The following is a 19,726-nucleotide window of genomic DNA, read 5'->3' on the forward strand; positions in this document are numbered from 1 at the left end:
AAGAAGGTGAAACACACAAAAAAATGAGCTTTCTTCTTGTGTACTTCCCCCTATCTTTCTCTCTATTTAGACTTCTATTGGGAAAGAAAAAGTCACACATAGGTGAATAGTGATAGGCCCTTTATACCAAAAATTAAAGTAAGATTTATATATATTTAGAGGTGTCAGATTCCCCAGTAGCCAAAAAAACTTCCAAGTGTAGCCCAAATGAGATTAAAATGTAACCAGGAAATATTTAACAAAATAATAAATGTACAGTACAACCTAAATAATGTTACTTTGTGGTTTTCTAAGTCAATATGCTGCCTGTAGGAATCATTTCTTGAATCTGACACCTACTCTCCATGTTCTGTGGCCCAACAAAATGTCAGCTCCTTAAGGACTGGGATTTTTTCTTTTTTGTCTTCATATCACCAACATCTAGCACCTTGAATATAGTAGATGCTCAGTAAACATCTGCAAGATGGAGTCACATCAGCATTTCAGAAGAACTCTTGGTTCCCTTTGGTTTTAAGTCAGTGGAGCTAGATAGAGCCTCAGAGTAGAAGGGGAAGGAATGAAACAGGAACCTGGGAATGCTTTCCAAGACCAGCATTTTAGTGGGTGGGAGTGTTGGGGGTGGAGGTGGGAAGCTCACAGCAGGGATGGAAGCAATGATGGAGAAGCTGCTGAAGAGCATACTACTTCCTCCTTTATCTTCCTGATAGTGGAAGGTGACTTTCTCTTGCCACAATTGTTATAAATGGTGTTTAGGTTCCCAACACTCTTAGTGGAACCTCGGGATTCGGCCAAAAGAAATGAGCTAGGGCTTTTCTGAACTGACTGGGTAAATGTAGGTAAGTTAAGAAATGGCCGAAAAATACTTTGATGTAGTTTTGAGAAGAATTTTCATGTTTGGTAAAAATGTTGATCAGAAAGCCCCTTTGGTTCTCTACAAGGCCCAATGGACTGTTTTTATTCATGTGTGTTTTAATTTTAATTTTTTAAACAAACATAAATATTTCTGAAGCCAGGTTTCCCATTGCAGACTGACCTCAGTCAGCAGCAGGAAGTAGTGAGAGATTCTTCATTCTACTACCCACTGAGACCCAGCAGGTTAATTGAAGCAAGTTGTCTTAGAAGTTCTAGTACGTTTCAATCTATGCACTTCCTCCGTCAAGGGCATTAAGGTTCCTACTTAGGTTCATGATATAAGGGAGCTATTAGAATTAATATACTAGAAGGAAAAAACGTAGCTTCTTAATTATGTTCTTGTACAAGGGAATGGTACAGAATCCCTCTCGCTAGTGAACAACAGAAGTGACAAGGAAGTGTGTGCCCTTTGCCTCCTAACTTTCCTTTAAAATTAGCTCTTTGCTAGTCTCTCCCTACATGTCCTGAATATATTAAGGTTCCTGTTTAGCAGGAGGGTGACTAAAGGACAAGGAATGTCCACTATTGAATTGAAAATGCAAAAGAAGAGTACTTAGTCCAAGGTCAGTAGTAGTTGATAGACTCCCATTTGGACCTAGTAGAGTTATACTTGTGTGTCAATTTAAAAAAATGAATGTTCCTCATGGAACATATTTCAGGCCTAATTTGGGGAGATAAGATTTAATTCTGGGGGAAAATTGAAAAAAAGAAGAATGCTTATTCAAATTGCTGTCAACTTTACTAGTAAATTATTTTCCCTTAATTCTTCATCAAACATACGGGTACTTGAGTAAACATTTCTGTCTTGTCTCATCTTTCTGTCTGTTGTATTGCATTCTTGTCCTGAGTATGAATCTCCCATTTAGAGGATCAACTTCACCTTAGAGAAGTAGCAGATTTAGGATTTCAAAAATATATTTGTATAGAATGATAAGGTGAAGCAGAATATGAAAGTACTAAAATATCAGGAAAAAAATAAGTATTTAAGCCATTAGAAAATTTCTCTACATTGTACAGCCTCCTTTGGTTTTCCACCTCCTGGTAATGTAATCATGTTCTTTCCTCCCTCTTTTCCTGTCTAACCATTCCTTTTCCATTCTTTTGTTGATTCATAATCTATTTCTCAACCTCCAAGTATGGATATTCTCCAAACTTTGTACTCCTTCTTCATCTCAGCCTTACTTTCTTTAAAGGTTCAACTTCTCCCTGTAACCCTTCTCTCCTTTGCTGCCAGGACTGTCATATCTTGTTAGAGTATGTTCTCTTCTCTTTCAAGTATTCTTAGAGTTAGTAGTTGGAGTTCAATTTTATCCTTTAAATTCACCATCTATGTCCTTTTGCATTCCCGCCATCCCTTAGTATAAGTTCGTATGATAGGGACTGCTTGTCTTTGTGTCTTCAGTGCCCAGCACAGCACTTGGCACATAATGCAGATGTCTTTCTCTTTCCCATTACCTCCCCATTTACCAAATACACCTTTGGTCAGTTGATAAATTTATCCACTCTTTGGGTTTGGGTTTTGGGTCATCTGTCAATCAGATTTTAAATTGTAAGCTACTGAGGGCAGGAACCATCTTACTTTTTATTACTTGTACCCCCAGTGCTTAGCACAGTACCTGGCACATAGTAGGCACTTACTGATTGTTTATTAGATTGGATGGAAGAGAGCGATCCATAGTGTCAGAGGCTGCAGAGAGGTCTAGGAAGAACAGCATTGAGATCTGGCAATTAAGACATCACTGATAACTGGAGAGGGCAGCTTCTGTTGAATGATAAAGTCAGAAACCAGACCAAAGGAGGTTGTGTGTACACAGTTTGAACTCCTCCAGTCGAGCAAACCTTCTTGAGGACAAGGGGGTCTTTTGTTTTTGTGTTTATATTCTCAGTCTGTTGTGCAGCATAGATGCTTGATAAATTCACTTTGAATCAAATGAAATTAATAGAAGTAACAGCAATTTCAAAACTGTAAGCATTACACTAAAGGAAGAAAATAGGAATGGTCCCTCTCAGACAGCAGAAGGAACAAACTTCTCCTCCCCTTTCTTCTCTTCTTCTTTATAGTGTTTTAGGGTTTGCAAAGTGTTTCCCATGTTATATCATTCATTCCTGACATATAGGTACTATTCTTGTTTCCCTTTACAGATGAGGCAACTGAGGCCAAGAAAGGTCAAGTGACTTGATCAGGGCCACACGGCTGTAGCAAAATTTAAACTCAGGTCGTCCTGTCTTCTCGTCCCACTGTTTAACCACTTTACTACCCCATTGTCCTCAAAAAAGGTGGGGGAGGCTTGATAAATAGTAAATACCATACAGCAAAAATTAAAATACATCCCTTTATTGTCAATAATCAGTAATTTCCTGGGAGGTAGTATACTTTCTAAATGGATGTTATTTGGGAAATGTCTTGAATCAAAAGATATATCAGTGCTTTTTTTTTTTTAAAAAAAGAAAGCAGACGTAACTTAAAAAAATAAAACCACAACAAGGGATTTCCCTTCTCCACCCCTACATTTCTGCAGGTAGGATAGCATAGTAATTGATTTAGCGGTGAACACCCTGCTTAGTCTATTTCAAAAGACAGGTAAACACACAGGAGACTTTAGAAAAGTTGCCATCCAAGTGAATTACAATATTCTGATGTTTAAAAAGGTAAGCTTCAGTTATTTAGAATTTTATTGTGCAGTACAACATTCCCTGGTAATCCTGGATAAAGGATCATCTGCTCTGAGGTTCTGATGGACGACATTGTTGGGAGAGGGTTTGGGTGGTGTTATCCCAAACTGAGTGCTGCTTTGGTCATCCTTGTCCTCCATGTCCCCTCCAAGGCCATCATAAGCACTGTTTTTAAAGGGGAGAAATCTGAGGGGAAAATGGGATATTTAGTCATTTTTAAAGAGATATTGGAAGCTTGAAACCTGATTCATACCCATGCCTGATTCTCCTTTTATAACCACTCACTGACTCTTATAGTTAGTGGTTGCTTTAGTTTATAATTTGAAATAAATGTGTGAAGAAAAGGTTTTAATTTACTCCTCTCTTTTTCCTACTTTTGTTATTACACTGAAAAGGAATTGAAATTGAAAACCTTAGAAATTGAAAAATGTCAAAGGGTAGCAAGTTTTAGCAAGATATAAAGTAGACGGGGCCAATGTAGATAATGAATATTTATTATATGGTTTTGTTAGCTCTTCTGCTCCAGTCAAACTACCTTCAATTCATAGCTGTATTTATATATTGTATTTATTAGCAATGAGAAGTATTGAATTGATAGTCTTTTTTATACCTCTGCTGAGGATGATTAGTCTGGAGTGAGCCCTTAAGAAATTCTACTAGGCTGCTTTTTAATTCTGGTACCAGGTGGGGACTGTACTTGTGCACATCAGCCAAAGTTGAAAGTCTTTGTCGTGAGAGAAGAAAAGATCTGGATCTGAGGAATAGGAGGTCTGTTAGAGTAGAGTTTGCAATTTCCTTTGGCCATCTCCTTCTCTTTGTCTTCTGGCCCTCCATCAGATCTGTGGCTTAAAGAGCTTTCTAGCTCTGATACTTTTCTACCCAGGCTCAGCTGGGATGACATACTTAAGAGCTCAGAGGTTAAAAATTACCACTTGCCATATGACTGGCAGTTGATAGGGTGAATAACTCATCAATAAAGGCCTTAGTCACCGAAACCCAATTTTCCAGCTAAGAAATTGCCGTTTCATAGAATAGTCTCAAACTACTTGGCTTCCTGGTAGGAAATGTGAGTAACTTGAATGTTGCAGCATTATTCAGCATGATGATTATCGTGGATTTACAGCTGTTTCTTGAACAAAATATATTACACACACTCAGAATGCTCTCTCGAATAAGAATATGAAACATCGCTCCCCTTCTGTCCCCCCTTTTCCGTTCCTGCGGTAATGTCAGTTGATGCTGACATTCACTCGGAGTCCATATCTGATGTGTTCCAACTGATATCCTTACTTGCTTGTCCTGTCGACTCTGCGTTTTAAATTTGGAAGGCTTTCAATGACTCTTGTTGGCAGGAAAAATGAGCGGGGAGATGCAGAGAGAGACTGGTATTGCAGCCAAATTTCAGTCACACAGACTGTCAATACTAATGAATGCCCTTGAAGCAGGTACTGTAAATGTCTGGAGTTGGAGTTGAGCTGCCTTTAGAGGTAGGATCATTCAGCAGTACACCGATGACTTCTCTCTAAATACCAAAGGCCCTGTATTTAGACTCTGGTTATAGAACTAATTTTATCAGTGTCACATATTAGAAGGTGCTGAATGCTGATAGACTCAGTGTTTGGTTTAAAATGCTTATGTGCTGAGCGAACTACTTTAGCTTTTTTACCGAGATACATAAATGAGACACACTAGGTTCTTTCATTATTCTCGACTCTTTTGTACCAGCAAGTCTAATGGTCTTTCAGGTACTTCCTTATTAATATACAGAAAGGTAAAATAGGCCCCCAGAAGCAGGGGGAGGGTTGGATTTTATCTTAATTTTTTTTTTTAACTTTGGAAATGAAATAATGTGCTTCTGTTGCCTCTAGAGTCAGAGACTTGCATTTGCTCTTTTTGTACCTGCGTGTATGTAGAGTAATTATTGTTGCATGTTTTTAGCCTTGAGATTTTAAATATCTTACACAAATTGTTAATCTTTTAACACCCTGGAGGCAAATGTAGAGAAAAAAACAGCAGTTAGTGAGTCGAAGCATAAAGTGACCCAAGTTTAATAACGATACTTCTCTCCAAAGGCCAGACATTATTAAATTGGTTGCTTAAAAGCTGGGTACAAAAGAACAAGAGAAATGCATGTGCTCTGCTCATTGAGGCTCCAGGCTGAGAATCGTGGAGGGAGAAGAGATTGTAAGAACTTTGTGGAGTCCCAGTGAATAGAGAGTGCACCAAGCTGGGGGAGTGGTTGTGAGTTGTGATAATAACAATAGCAGCTCATATTTAAGTAGCAATTTAAGCTTTGCAAAACCACCCAGTAAGGTAGAGGGCTTAAGTATTATTCTCCCCATTTTATGGAGAAGCAAACTAAGTTTGTGTGGGAGCTTAAGTGACCCATGCCTAATCATATCGCTAAAAGGTAGGATTGTAGGCCCCAGGTGTCTTACTATCCAAGGGCTGTATACTCTGTGCTATGCTGTTTGAACCTCATTTCTGCTATTTACTGCCCATAAGACCTTCACCAAGTACCTGATTTCATCTCTTCAACCGTAGATAAGATGATGTCTGAATTTTTTCCTAGGTCCAAACCCTGTGAACCCGACTTTTAGAGTATTCTGTATTTTTGTTTTGTTGGTTTTGAGTTGGGATATAAGAGCCTATTTAGGTAAGAAAGTACGACTCTGGTGGAACATTCTTTTTTGGAATCATGACTGCTCATTTTCATTCTGAAATAGGCTTATTCTCCAAACGACCCCATTGGATACTGTACCCCAGATGTTCCAGAATGCATCTGAAGCAATGAGAGGATTAAGAACTCTCTGAGCTTTTTTTTTCTTCAAAACTTCAGCCTTCACATTGTAGAGAACTGTGAATTTACAGGCATGAATTATTGCCCTCACACCTGGGGACTCCATGTTTCCTGCACCATAGGCCTTTCCAGGCAGAGTTATTCTTGTATCTCCAACCTAGTGCCTCACCAGCTACCAGCACTTATTGAAGCGCATCATTCCCTTTAGAATTATATTTTGAATATCAAATACTGAACTTGTCCTCTAGAAGTCCATATACAGGGAAGATCATATTTTTCAGAACCAGTTTTCATGCTTACCGGCAGTTGCCTGATATATCCCCGAGGGTGTACCGTGTCATATTTTCATTTCATGTGCAAAGTGATTGGTGCAGGAGATCAACAGTTGGTCTTTCTAGCTGTGGTACATTTATTCTGTCTGCATGAGACTTGGTAAATGTTGGAAGACTGGAAAACCACCAAGTTTTATGCTGTTGCTGAAACAGCCCAATTTAAAGCTGTCTTTTTATTCTCCTTTTGCTCTCCATGGGCACCACAGAATCAAACCCCTTGCAAAGCCAACTCAATTAACTTAGTAAGGAGCGTCTGTCTTCCAGCTGCACACTCTTCTCCAAAGTCCAGCTTGGATGACAGCTTACTGTTAGTAACAATAGTTAATGTTTATGTAACGCCTTAAGGTTTGCAATGACCTTTACAGATATCTCACAAGCAGTCTGATGTGCTAGTCTTGTCCCTACTTTACATGTGAGGAAACTGAGGCAGGCTGAGGTTCAGTTGCCTTGGGTCACACAGCCAGTAGGTTTTTGAGGCTTGACTTTAATTCAGGTTTTCTTGACCCTAGGTCCAGTACTTAAACCATTGCATCACTTTGCTACTAAAAATACAGCTAAAGTACTGTTTAAAATGTCACCAGAGGAGGGCTGAGGAAAGACTTTGTAGAATGTAGGACTTACCTGAGATCGAAGGGAGTCAGATAATGAATATGAGGAAGGGGTGTTTTGGGCATGCCGGGGGAAGGGACACTGAGAAAGCACTTAGAATTGAGAGATGGGGTATCCTGTGGGAGGAACAGGAAAGAAGCCAGTGTCTCTGAATCATAGAGTATGTGGTGGTGTGTAAAGAGTAAGAAGACTGTAAGGTTGTGTTAATGGATAGGGTTGGAAGGCAATGGAACATTTTATAAGTGTTCATGCACATGACTCACCTGAAGATTCAGCAAAGGGGACGTGAGAAGAAATTGTAAGACAGGCAGGAAGAAAACCAGGAAAGAGAAGTGTCGCAAAGACCTAGAGTGACACCCCAACTCTGATACTTATTAGCTATGAGATCCAGTAAAAATCTCAGTTTTCTCAACCCTAAGCTGGTAAAAATAGTTACTCTCTGTGGCATAGGGTTGTTGTGAAGAACATCATTTAGCGTTAAAACGCTGCCTGGATGAATGATTATGACTGTTCATAATAAATAAAAATGAACAAATGGATCATTCTGTCTTTCCCTTATTTTTCCTTCTTTTTGATATTTGTAAATCCTGTCCACTGGAGGGAGTTTTACCGCAAGGTTAGGACATCTCACTTTTCTTGAAGAAGATGCTATCTGTTTGATAAATGAAAAGAGTATAAAAACTGTCCAAGTATGAAAAGTAGTGAGAAGATGAAAAGGCCTGTTTTTGTGGCCTACTTTATAAATGAAATGAGCAAAAGGATGACTCAATGCTTGTTATTTTACCAGTGTTGATCTTTTAATTTCTGTTGCTTCTATTACCATTAGCTTTTTTGATAAGTAAATTTTGCTGTGAACACTAAATTATGGCTCTAGGATTAATGTTAGGTATCACTTTTTTCCAAGTAAGGAATAAACAGTGGATTATCGTAAACATTCTACGGTGGGAATTGCCCCTCTTAATTTTATGAGATTTGGCAGTTCAGACATTAATTGTAATAATGACTTTGGTGGCCACGCTATGCTGTGTGCACTGATTAAGCTGTCCTATTGAGTTCAGAGTCCTTTAAGGACCCTGGCTAATGTGGTAGTTGAAATTGAAGAAGCACAGCCAGGGATGCTTAAACTACCTCCTTTTGTCATTGTCTTCCTTGAAAAGAGTTTTCGGATATCTAATCGATGTTTCTTTTCAGAAAAGCGATGCCAATCCTGTATGTAAATGCCACTTGGACTGTGCTTGACCTTTCTCTATTCAGGACTTTTAATGTTCCAGCCTAATAGACACAAGTGGATATAGTCTAGTGCTTATCCCTCTTTAAAGTTGAGAGCCAGGTCACCCACCTTTGGTTTAGTACAGCAAAAGAAACTCTCTCGTTGAGGGAGAAAAGCAGAAATGTTTCTTCTTGAAACCTGGATAATAGAGAATTAAAGAGATCTCTAAGACTCCTTTCCTTCTGTAGAATTCTGTGATTCTGAGTTTATTATAAAAATACAAGGAGACAAGAGAACCTTTAAAATAATTGCTTTTCTCCAAAAAACACCGCCCCCCCCCCCCCCCAAAAAAAACCCCAAGCTTATTCTTGCATCACAATTTCAGAAGGTCCAGGATTTCTTTTTGGAGTAGGTAGGAAATCTTTTGTACCTTAGTAAACGGTCTTCATGGGTTTCTAAGGATGTTTTTAAAATGGTAGGTGAAGCAGAAAACTTAACCTGGTGTCCAAAGCCTGGTGATGACCCCTTTTCAAACATAGGTGGGCCATGGCAGACACATTCACTAGTCCCACTCCTGTACCCTTTCCAGCTTGGTGGTAGAGCCTGCCAAACCTTTGACTCTGCTAGCACAGCCTTCAATAACCTAGGGTCACTTTTATGCCACAGTGATACATCATTTTAGGGCTCTAATGGAGCATTTAAAATACAATTTACTTTTATTTTGACAGATATAGATTAAATGTGATATGCATAATGCATCATACTAGATATTACAGGTTACCCAAAGATAAATCTGATGCTGTCACTACCCACAGGAAGCTTATGTTTTTACACTTGAATTACAGTGTACCAGAGGGTCATAGATTTAGAGCTGGAGATCATCCTAACTAGTGTTCGGGCTGTGAAGGAGAAACTTTGTTCTGAGACTTCCTTCAACCCCCATTGGAACTTCAGAATAATAAAATCTTAGCTTAGAAAATGGAGCTACCAGATTCATCGTATTGGAACTAATAAGCCTTTGTGTAACTTGCTGTTTGATCATGTAGAATTAAAGCAAAAGCTAAATGCATCATGGCAAACCACCATCATGAGCATCAATATTTGTGGCTATTCTGCCTTCATGTGAATTTTAGGGTTAAAGGTGAAACATTGTCTTTAACCCCCTTGTGGTTGTCTAAATAACGAGTAATGAACTAGATGTGAGTCCTGCAGACCTTTCGAAGGGTGGATGAAGAATGGAATTTAGCTGCCTTTCTTTTTTTTTTTTTGCCAGGACCTTTGCTTAATATACAGCTTCTAAAATAAATGTCCTTTTTTTTTTTTTTTAAATGCCAAGAAAACAAATGGAATTTCTCGAAAGTATGCATTGCTTGACACAATAGGCCTTAATTGGTGTCAAGGAGATGTTAGGATAAATGGGAAAATGCCCATTTAGCTGATAAGACTGAAAAGTGGCTCCTTGTTATGAGCTGTCATTTCAACGTGTATTGAAACTATAGCAAAACTGAAACATATTTGCCATATAGATCATAATGACTCCAAAGGAGCCATTATACTCTATTATGTAATTACATAATCAAAGTGTGCATAGCAATCAGCTTTTGGAATTCAATGCTAATCAAACATACCTATAGTATGTGTTTAAGCTAAAATAGAGAGCGTTAATTTGCCATTAGTCAACTAAACAAGAAATGTGTATACAGAATATTCATGAATAGCTTAATATTATGTCAGATGATATTTTTTGTTTTGTATTCATGGAAAATCAACAATTTTAATTGAAGAAAAATCTGTGCTAAGGCAGAATTGCTATTGAGATTTTTACCTCACCTTTAGTGATTATTAAAAGAGATTAGATTAAAACCAAGATGCTTCTCTTTCACGAGTTTCTTTCATGCTCAGGGAAGCTTGTGGTATCCTGACCATTTCCACAATACTCTTTTGAACACAACAAATGAAACAAAATGAAACCAACCATTGTGTAATTGATAGATTTCTCTTCATATACATACATATATATACACATATATATATATATGCATGTGTATATATATTTGAATATATTATTTTGATATATGTGTGTATATATGTACATATATAATATTTTGATAAAAATAACTTGGTGTGAAGGTCACAATGGCAGGAATGAAGGATTCCACATTCTAGTACCAAGTAAGGTCTCATGCATTTCTTGATTTGATTTAATGTGTTATTTCTGTGTTTATAATCTGTATGGTGCCTTTTAATTAATAACGATTGTTTTTATGGTGTAAGACCAGAGTATGCATTGCAAATCAAGATACCAAACTGCAGATCAAGATACTGTCGCTGCTTTTAGTTGTATTGGAATATGGATAGGGATCAAAAAGGTTAAGACAAGCTTTGTAAACAGCAGACACACTGAATACCTTTGATTGTGAGTAAATATTTAAGTATTCATGAAGGTTGAGACACTGATTCTTTTGGAAAATGAAGAGTTGTATTTATGCATAGATGGTCTTGCCATTAACCCTAACCCAGTGTGGTTGGAAGTCTCTCTAGGGATCGTCTTCTGTTACCTCTTTCTTCGTCTGCGCATTGGACTACTGAAGAAATTACTTTAGTGTTTTAATGGGACAAAATTCTTTCATCAAAAGCTTTCGAGGCTTGAACTTCAAATAATTTATTTCCAAATTACTTTTACAGTAATTCTTATTAATTTAAATAGGTTTCTGATTTGATATAAAACTGTAAATGCAGGAAGCAGTATAATGAATTGAAAGATAGGATTGAGTCCTTCAAAGCAAATGTACAAAATATCCTGACAATAATTGCTTGGATAGAAATCAAATCTTAATGGCTTTGTTAATGATTTGTAGTGAACGTTATGTTTACGTAGGCTTGGGGAATATTTTCAGTTTGAATCTTTCACAGAAAGATTTTCCCTCTAAATTCCCATAGCCTTTCCTTCTGTGATTTTTTCCCCCTGAAATATGCTTAGTCTTGTCTGCAATGTTAGGAAAAATTGGAGGTAATACTGATGATTTAAAATTGGTAAAAATTGGTGATTTAAAAACCTGTTAGGGGGACAGTATTCTCATTTTAAAAAATGAATAAATAAACACATTACCAGTCATGTTTATCATAGTCTTAGGATATAACAAGTGAGAATGACCCATCAAAAAACCTCTTAGGTAGAAGATATATTCCCTGTTTCAAATCAGGAGTCTGCATATATTGCCCTCAAAAAGAATGTTTTATGTGGAACACTGACTCACACTCAGTAAAGATATATTCATATAGCACTTTAAAGATATAGGCAAGATATTTTTGTAACCTGGTGGTAATTTTTTGTGGATCTTTTAATTATTCTAACAATCCCTGAACTTTTCATTTGAGCTGTTTTCACTTTGAATACCTCCCCAAACTGATTCCACTTTATTGCACTTTCTGGAAATGATTTTTTTAAACATAAAATCTGCTTTTTTGATTACACATCTCCCAGGTTAGACATTTTACTGTACTGAGCTAATAGTGGATCCAATCTTATAGCCAAGGAGAAATAGGGATTCCCTAATATGATTTCACTTTTTAAGGAGCTGTTTCTAGGACATTTTGTCTTTCAGATGCACTTGTGGCTCATGTCACAAGTTGGGCAAACTGTTGGTTTGCCAAACGCTTAACTGTTAGTTAAGAGACTCCAAGGTACCTCAGGTGTCTGGGAGATATTACAACATAGCCATAGCATAAGCTGAATTTCTTTTACCCATCCCTTTAATCATCAAATGGAGAGACTCTTCCAGAATAAACATAGTCCTTTGTTTATTAAGAGCTAGATTGTTGGGTTAAGAGTTCTCAATGCTGCAAAAGCCTGCCACACCATGGTGACAAAGCCATTCTCCAGGGACAAAGTGTGCTGTTGGTAAGAGAAGAGAGAAACTGGTACACAGGATGTTTTACATTAATTGTCATTTTAAATTACATAATTGTATTCTGGAGAAATTTGGAATTTTTTTAAAAAATCAGACATTTACTCAAGGTAAGATAGCTTCCTTTAAATACAAGTAGGTATTCACCATAGAGTAGAGAATATCCTAGCGGAAAAATGTTCTATAGTTCACCAGTAAAAGTAACAATTCAGAGGCAACTTGGAGAGAATGAATTCCCATTTTGTTTCCAAGCTGGAAACCTTACCTATGCAGCCAGGTCTCTTAGAAAATGGAATTATTGATTGATTTTTATGCAGTGCCAATTTTTATATGGCTTACATTTGCATGTAGTTTTTATAGCCATGTGAGATTTGAGGAAAGAAAGAAATGAGCTAAAGCTAAATGAAAATAGAATTAATCCCAGATTTATATGCTGAATACTCCCACTAACTAGACTGTGATGGTCATTAAGCACGAAAATAAGGGTTATCTTTTTAGATAATGTGCTTTCTCTTTCATGTAATGGGTTAGCAACTCTTGGTTTGCTAGAGAACTTTTCCATGAGGCCTGTAGTAGCAGTAATCTTATGGAATGCCTTGTAGGTGTTTATTTTATAAAGCCTTAGAAACAGAATTTTTTTTTTTTTTTTACAGAGAATCTACTTGCAGCCGTAAATTAAAATTCAGTTTTTCTCCATTTCCGGAAACCCCACCCATACCAATTAGTAGCACAGAATTTCCAAGTGTGTCAGACCTTGTTTCAGCTTTTAAATAAAGGAGCTTGCTGTTAACAACCTTACTTAATGCTTACAGTTGCTTGTACCTGTTTGATTTCTTTTGAAGGGAAGCATGTGCTATTTCTGCTTCCACTGTATATACCTTAATTGAGTTTCAGAAAACTGAAAAAAGGTTTTAAAAATGGTTTGTTTAGGAGAGACATATGAGGTAGCTGTTTGTCTCCTTCTGCTGCACATCAAATTGTGTTTTGTAACAACCTAATTGTCATGATATCTATTTCAAGGGGAAATTTATCAAGTCACAGTGCACCCTTCTGTTCAGAAAAAATACTCAAGGATGTGAGCAGAAATTATTTTTACATAAAGGCTGCAGGCAGTTCAGAGTACTGACATACATATCATATTTTCATCACTGTCATTCACTTCCTTTGCCTCAGATAAATAGGTTCATTATTGTTCCAGTGCAGCCACCTTATGGTTTCTCAAAGGGCGGAGCCTTGTGGAATACGGCTGCTGTCCAGGTGCTTGGTATAATTTATTGGCTCTCACAGGGTGTTATCTTCAGCTTGTCACCACCAGCCACAGCACTTTGACATCTTTCAGGAAAAGATTTCATTATTAGTTTTTTTGGGTTTTTTGTGGGGTTTTTTGGCATTAGCATTCTTAACCATTTTAAAAGTATGGAGAATTGACTTTCTTTTTTGAGGCATGGGACATAATAATACTATAATAATGATGAAACTACTTTGGACTTGTGCAGCATATTTTCTTCAGCAAGTTCAAAAAAGCCCACCTGCAGCATTTAGTTAATAAAAAAGCACATTAAATTCATCTGGCCTTTTGTTCCTTGAGATGTCTTTATCATAAGGTGTCACTTTTAAAAGAAACTTTGCTGTTTCATTACCAAAGATAGAATATCAGTTCAGTGCTTTTTGGGGATGAGGAGTCGGGGGGACATATGGTGTAATGATATACAATAACATAAATATAGTACATTAGAATCAGAACAAACCAGCCTTAGGATTCTGAGTAAAGCACTATCCCAAATTGAGGTGTATAGCTATTGTTAGGCTGAAGTATTCCATTAGGACATAATTGAATTGGAACTGGTTTTTATTAAGTTCTCCTGTATCTGAGAGATTGTAGCCAGGACCTGGATGTCCTTGATTTATGTTGAAGAGATTAATGCCTATCACACTGTGGCTTTTCTGCATGTACCTTTTATAAACCGAAGGTTCTTATTTGTATTACTAATAAACTTCCTTTAGCAACAAGAAATGCCTCTAACAACGAAAGAGCCTATGTTTTGTATTCTAGTCTTTCCCAAGACAAGTTCCATGACTCACTGACAGTTACAGCATTTGAATCAAGCAGTTTAATTTTTCCTTAATTTTCTCAGTAGATTGGGTTACCCTGAAGAAACAAGCTTATTGTCCTTTTTGTGCATAATTTTGCCAGGGCTAGTAAAACTACAGGGATTTTAGCACCTTGAAAAGCTGCTTGACTGGCAGGAATTCCCTTCCCTTTTTCTTTTCTCAGATATGGGAATAAGATTCTCCCTCCAGCTCGTTTCGAAATTTCAGTGTTTGTCACAGTAATTCACTAAGGAAAAAATAAGCATCACTGTTTTTCTGATCACTTTTTCTCTTTGTTGTTATTCAGTAACACTATCAGCATATGAGCCTTCCCTTGCAATATCAAACTGGAGCAAATTTGCCATTTGGCTCCCTACAAACCCTGTGGGCCTGGTTACTTACGCCCCAGGTTAATTCCCTGGTTCACCCTTCTCAAGGTTGGGTGTCATTTTGGTTTACTTCTCAATCACCAGGAATTTCTGTTTATCTGTGGCTCCAGTAATTTTTTTCTTGTCTGTTGAGTTTCCTCTCTTCTGATCCTCTGCTAGGAAGTATACTGTTTCTGGGTGGATTTGGCAGAATGCCATTTCAGTCAGAATTCCCCACTCCACAACCCCTAACCCCATCTTATGTGAACAGGGTACCACTATAGAGAGTTGATGACAGATACAAGTCCTACCCCTATATTATAATTATATTCCTAGAGAATTTGAGTGTTCGTGAGTTTTGTCCTTTCTTATTTTTCAATAAAATTACCCATTTTTGCCCTTTGTCTCTGAGAAACACAAAATTTGGCACAGAACTTCTTTAGCATATGCATAGGTTGAAGCTTTTTATCATTTATCTTTTAGGAATCTATCCTATTTCTCCAGCTAAAAGATAAAATTCACAAGGGCAAGAAACTGTCATTTATATCTGTTTGGATCCTGTTGCCTGACTTTCTACCCTAAATCTCAGCACTATTTTACAAATGTTATTTGAAGATTGCAAATAATCATAAACTTCTAATTGTATGCTCATTCTTGAAGTAAAAATCTCAAGAGCCTTACCCTGACTATTTATACCCACACTAATTTTCCATTCTTTGGGCTATTCTAATATGCTACTTGGCTTTCTTTTATTTTTTTCTTGGTACATGGTCAGTTTCCTGTCTTGTATTGTTCTCTAATTATTTCTTGGGTTTGAATCTCCAGCTAGATGGCAAACACTTTGAAGGCAGGAAGCACATCCTAGTTTACCTTTTGTACTTTCATAAAGCATACTGGTGCTTAATACTTGTTTAATGAATTGTACTTGACTGGTATGCAGTGTAGGGAATGGAAAGACTTCTAATTTGGGAATCCACTTGGAAGACTTGGCAAGTCCATGCCAACCACTGTGAGTTGTTTTACCCCTTAGGACTTCAGTTTCCCTTTCTATAAAACAGTTCACAATACTTACACTACTTACTTGTTGTGGGAAAAGGACTTTATTTCTAGTGCCTGCCACATAGTAGATGCTGAACAAATATTGTATTGTCTAACATAGGCGTCGGTAGCCTGTGGTATATGAGCCAGTGGTGGCTTATAGACTGCTCATCCTTGATACTACCACATATGAGTCAAAACCACACCCCCATGCCCTATAAGAGTCAACATTCCTAACGCTCTCTTCTTTTATCCCACATTTGGGAAAGAACGAATGACAGAAAAAACATTTATGAGGCACTTATGATATGCCAGACACTGTGCGCTGGAGATGTAAATTCAGAAGAGGTAGATAGACTCTCTGCTCACTGGCTCCTAGAACATTTCTGCCTATAGCAGATACTTTTGTTGTTCAGTTGTATTCTACTCTTTGTGACCCTGTGGACCATACTGTCCATGGGGTTTTCTTGGCAAAAATACTGGGGTAGTTTGCCATTTCCTTCTCCAGTGAATTAAAGCATACAGAGGTTAAGTGACTTGCCCATAGTCACACAGCCAAGTGTCTGAGACTTGAATTTGAACTCAGGTTTCCCTGACTCCAGGTCCAGCATTCTGTCTGCTGAGTCACCTAGCTGCTCTTATAACAAGTACACCAGAGGGTAATCAGGGTGGGGAGCGGTTGGGAAGTTATGATGAGTTGGTCCATCTACTTAGGTAATCAATTGACATATCCTTTCTAGGAGCAGTGGTAGTATGATATTGGTGGAATTACATTTTTTGTTTGATATCTGGGCAGTAGCCGAAGCAGAGAGCAAAATGAGTGGCCGAGGTATTTTAACTAAAGGCATTGAGATGGCATAGGACATAGAATGCTGGGCCTGATGTCAGGAAGACCTGAGTTCAAATCCAGCCTCACATACTTCTAGCTGTGTGACCCTGGACAAGCCATTTAACCTCTGTTTGCCTCAGTTTCCACATCTGTAAAATGAGGATGATAATAGCACCCATCTCCCAGCATTATTGTGAGGATCAGATGAAGTAGCAATTGTAAAGCATTTATACAATGCCTGGGACATAATAAGCATTATAAAAATGTTAGCTATGATTAGCTATCATTAGATGAGATGAAGCATGATCTATTCTGATGGTTCAGAGCCAAGCAGATATAGTAGATGACCTGAGGATATGCCCATTTTCACCAATCAAAATAGCCCAAGATGGGAGCTTGAAAAATGGCTGGATTAACAGCTCTGAGGGCTAAAGGGATTGATTGTTTTGTTTTCCCCAGGTGGTTCTGTTTGAAAGTACTCATCTAGGTGAGGCAGCAGCAATACATTTGGCAAGATGGCCAGAGTAGATGGCTGAATGGTCTTTGAGATCCAGTGCTAGCACAGCCTCATATATAAGGGGCTTTCTGAACAGGGCTTAGTATCTTGTCATGAAACTTTTGAAAAGTTTCCAATAAGTTGCTTAGAGGATAGACTTTTAGAACGTGAGTCAGAAGACCTAATGTATGCTCCAAAATTGAAATTCAATTTAGCTTGTTGACTTGAGTACTTCTCTTTCTCCATCTGTAAGTTGAAAGTGTCATTACTTACCCCTGTCTACCTTATAGGTACAAAGTCTACACAGAAAAATGCAAATGAGTTATTCATCATTCTGTTTTATGTTCTTGGCAGGGAGGTAGAAGTACTATGAAAACAACAATATTATTTACTAATAATATAATAATAATCGTAGTGCTTCTCTCCTAAGGGGTGAATCCAATTTTGGCCAGTCCTAAAATTTCCTTTCCTTTATCTTTGTCTTCTGTGAAGGTGACGGACAGAATTTGATTACGGAAGATGTGACAGTAGTCGAGGGAGAAGTTGCCACCATCAGCTGCCGAGTCAAAAACAGTGATGATTCTGTGATTCAGCTGCTGAATCCCAACCGACAGACCATTTATTTCCGGGACTTCAGGCGTAAGTTTTTGTGCCCGTGGTATTAGGTGGTGACTTCTTTTGCTGCTAGTAATTTTGATAAAGAGATTGCGAAGGGCTCCTTTTTAATTTAATGTTAGATGCTTAAAGTTTAGCCGATCCTTTAGAGGGAAGATGAGACGTGCAATCATAATCTTTCTGCTTAATAGAAACCCTGATGGTCCCCTTTTAAAGTAAGACAGTCTTACTTTGCAATGGGAATTGATTGTAGTAATTCAAGGTGAATTGCAATTGAGTGCCAAATACTTAGCTGACACAAACAACTCAAATAGGGTAAAGCAAGGAAAATATAGCATTCTGAAAGGTAATCTGTTTGGTTTGAAGATTGAAGTTTTCAAGGCAATTTGTGCCCCTAAAGACAAAGCCAAATCTCCTATTGCCCCCACATCTAGGTACGGACAGCCATCTCTAGGTTTTCCTGGTGAAATATTTCTAAATCACAAGCTACAATGACTAACCATAGAACCGAAATTGTGCATAATTGAAATGGTTCAAATTAGGGCTCAAGACTGGACAAAGATAAGAATATTTTTTCCTTGTCAGTGATCCACTGAAAAATTGTTACACGAGAGGATTGTTGTCAGAGTGTGATCCTTCCTGCTTATGGGTTCCCTTTATTTTTTCCGTCCCCATCACCTGTGATGGACATGGCAAACATTTATGTGATGTGGAGAGAATCGAGGAACTAAAAACAATCAAAGAGAAGGGGCAACACAATAATAAGAACTGCTTTTGTTTCAGATGAGTATTTGTCAATCTGTGGTAAGCTAGTTGTTGTCAAAATTACCATAAGGACTTCAACAGTAAATATTGAAGGTAAATAAAAAACCTACGTACATAACGCTTGCTGTGATTCAGATTTCCTGCTTCATGCCTCTTGTAATCGATTCCATGCTATGAAGCTGGGTATGGTTAGCAGTGTGGATCAGGGAGCAGACAACCCTCCCTTCCTCTCCCCTTTATGTCTGTCTATCTACTGATAGGAAGCCTGAAATAATTTATGAATAAATGCTCCAAACTGACAGCAATAATTATTGGCATTTTGCCAGGGTTGGGTGGGTGTTTTCCCCTTTGGTCAGGGTTATTTGTCTAGAATGTAATTACAGTAGAAACTCAAGGTAGGAATACAGGGTGCAGGGAGAAGCTGCTAATGTGCAGAAAGATTTAACAAATTATTTTTCTTTTCTCTAGCTGTCTTTTAAGGCATCTGACTTTGCCAAGTCTGGGAAAGAAAATATACTATCTGTCGTCTTCCTCACAATCATTAATGATGTGTTTTGTTCCACAGCTTTGAAGGACAGCAGGTTTCAGTTAGTGAATTTCTCTAACAGTGAACTCAGAGTGTCGTTGACAAATGTCTCAATTTCTGATGAAGGAAGATACTTCTGCCAGCTCTACACTGATCCCCCACAGGAAATTTATACTACTATCACCGTACTTGGTAAGAAATGTTGTTGATGCTCACCTCAAGGCTTTTAAACTTTTTAAACTTAATGCTAGGGAACTGAGTGTGAATTGTCCCTAGAACTAAGTGTCTTCCCACAGCAGGGAAGAGGTTAATGGAATATCTTACTGTAATGACCTATCTTTAGAATAATTTACCTCATGTTGATTTTTTAAAAATAGTCTATCTTACCAAACAGCTATCAATCAACAATTTATGTCGATTCCATCGTCCTTTGGGTTTCGAACTTCAGAAGCAATGATCAAGAAAACTTAGAGCCCTGCAATGAATCACTGACCACTTGGACTATCATTGTTTTTAACTAACAGTTTTCATTTCTTTTTTCTGTGAGAGTCAGA

The 19,726-nt window shown here is 37.8% G+C and overlaps 1 protein-coding gene across 7 annotated transcripts in view; it reads left to right on the top strand.

The window, feature by feature from the left end:
• The window catches only part of CADM1 (cell adhesion molecule 1), a 356,429-nt gene that overhangs the window by 261,554 nt on the left and 75,149 nt on the right, over positions 1–19,726 (top strand). For all 7 annotated transcript variants that reach the window (XM_072611032.1, XM_072611034.1, XM_072611036.1 and 4 more), the window contains 2 exons: positions 17,759–17,905; positions 19,212–19,364. In XM_072611032.1, the coding sequence (XP_072467133.1) occupies positions 17,759–17,905; positions 19,212–19,364 (300 nt within the window). The remainder of the gene's footprint in view (positions 1–17,758; positions 17,906–19,211; positions 19,365–19,726) is intronic.

The sequence above is a fragment of the Notamacropus eugenii genome, chromosome 5 (assembly GCF_028372415.1).
Source record: "Notamacropus eugenii isolate mMacEug1 chromosome 5, mMacEug1.pri_v2, whole genome shotgun sequence".
In the NCBI taxonomy this organism is placed as follows: domain Eukaryota; kingdom Metazoa; phylum Chordata; class Mammalia; order Diprotodontia; family Macropodidae; genus Notamacropus; species Notamacropus eugenii.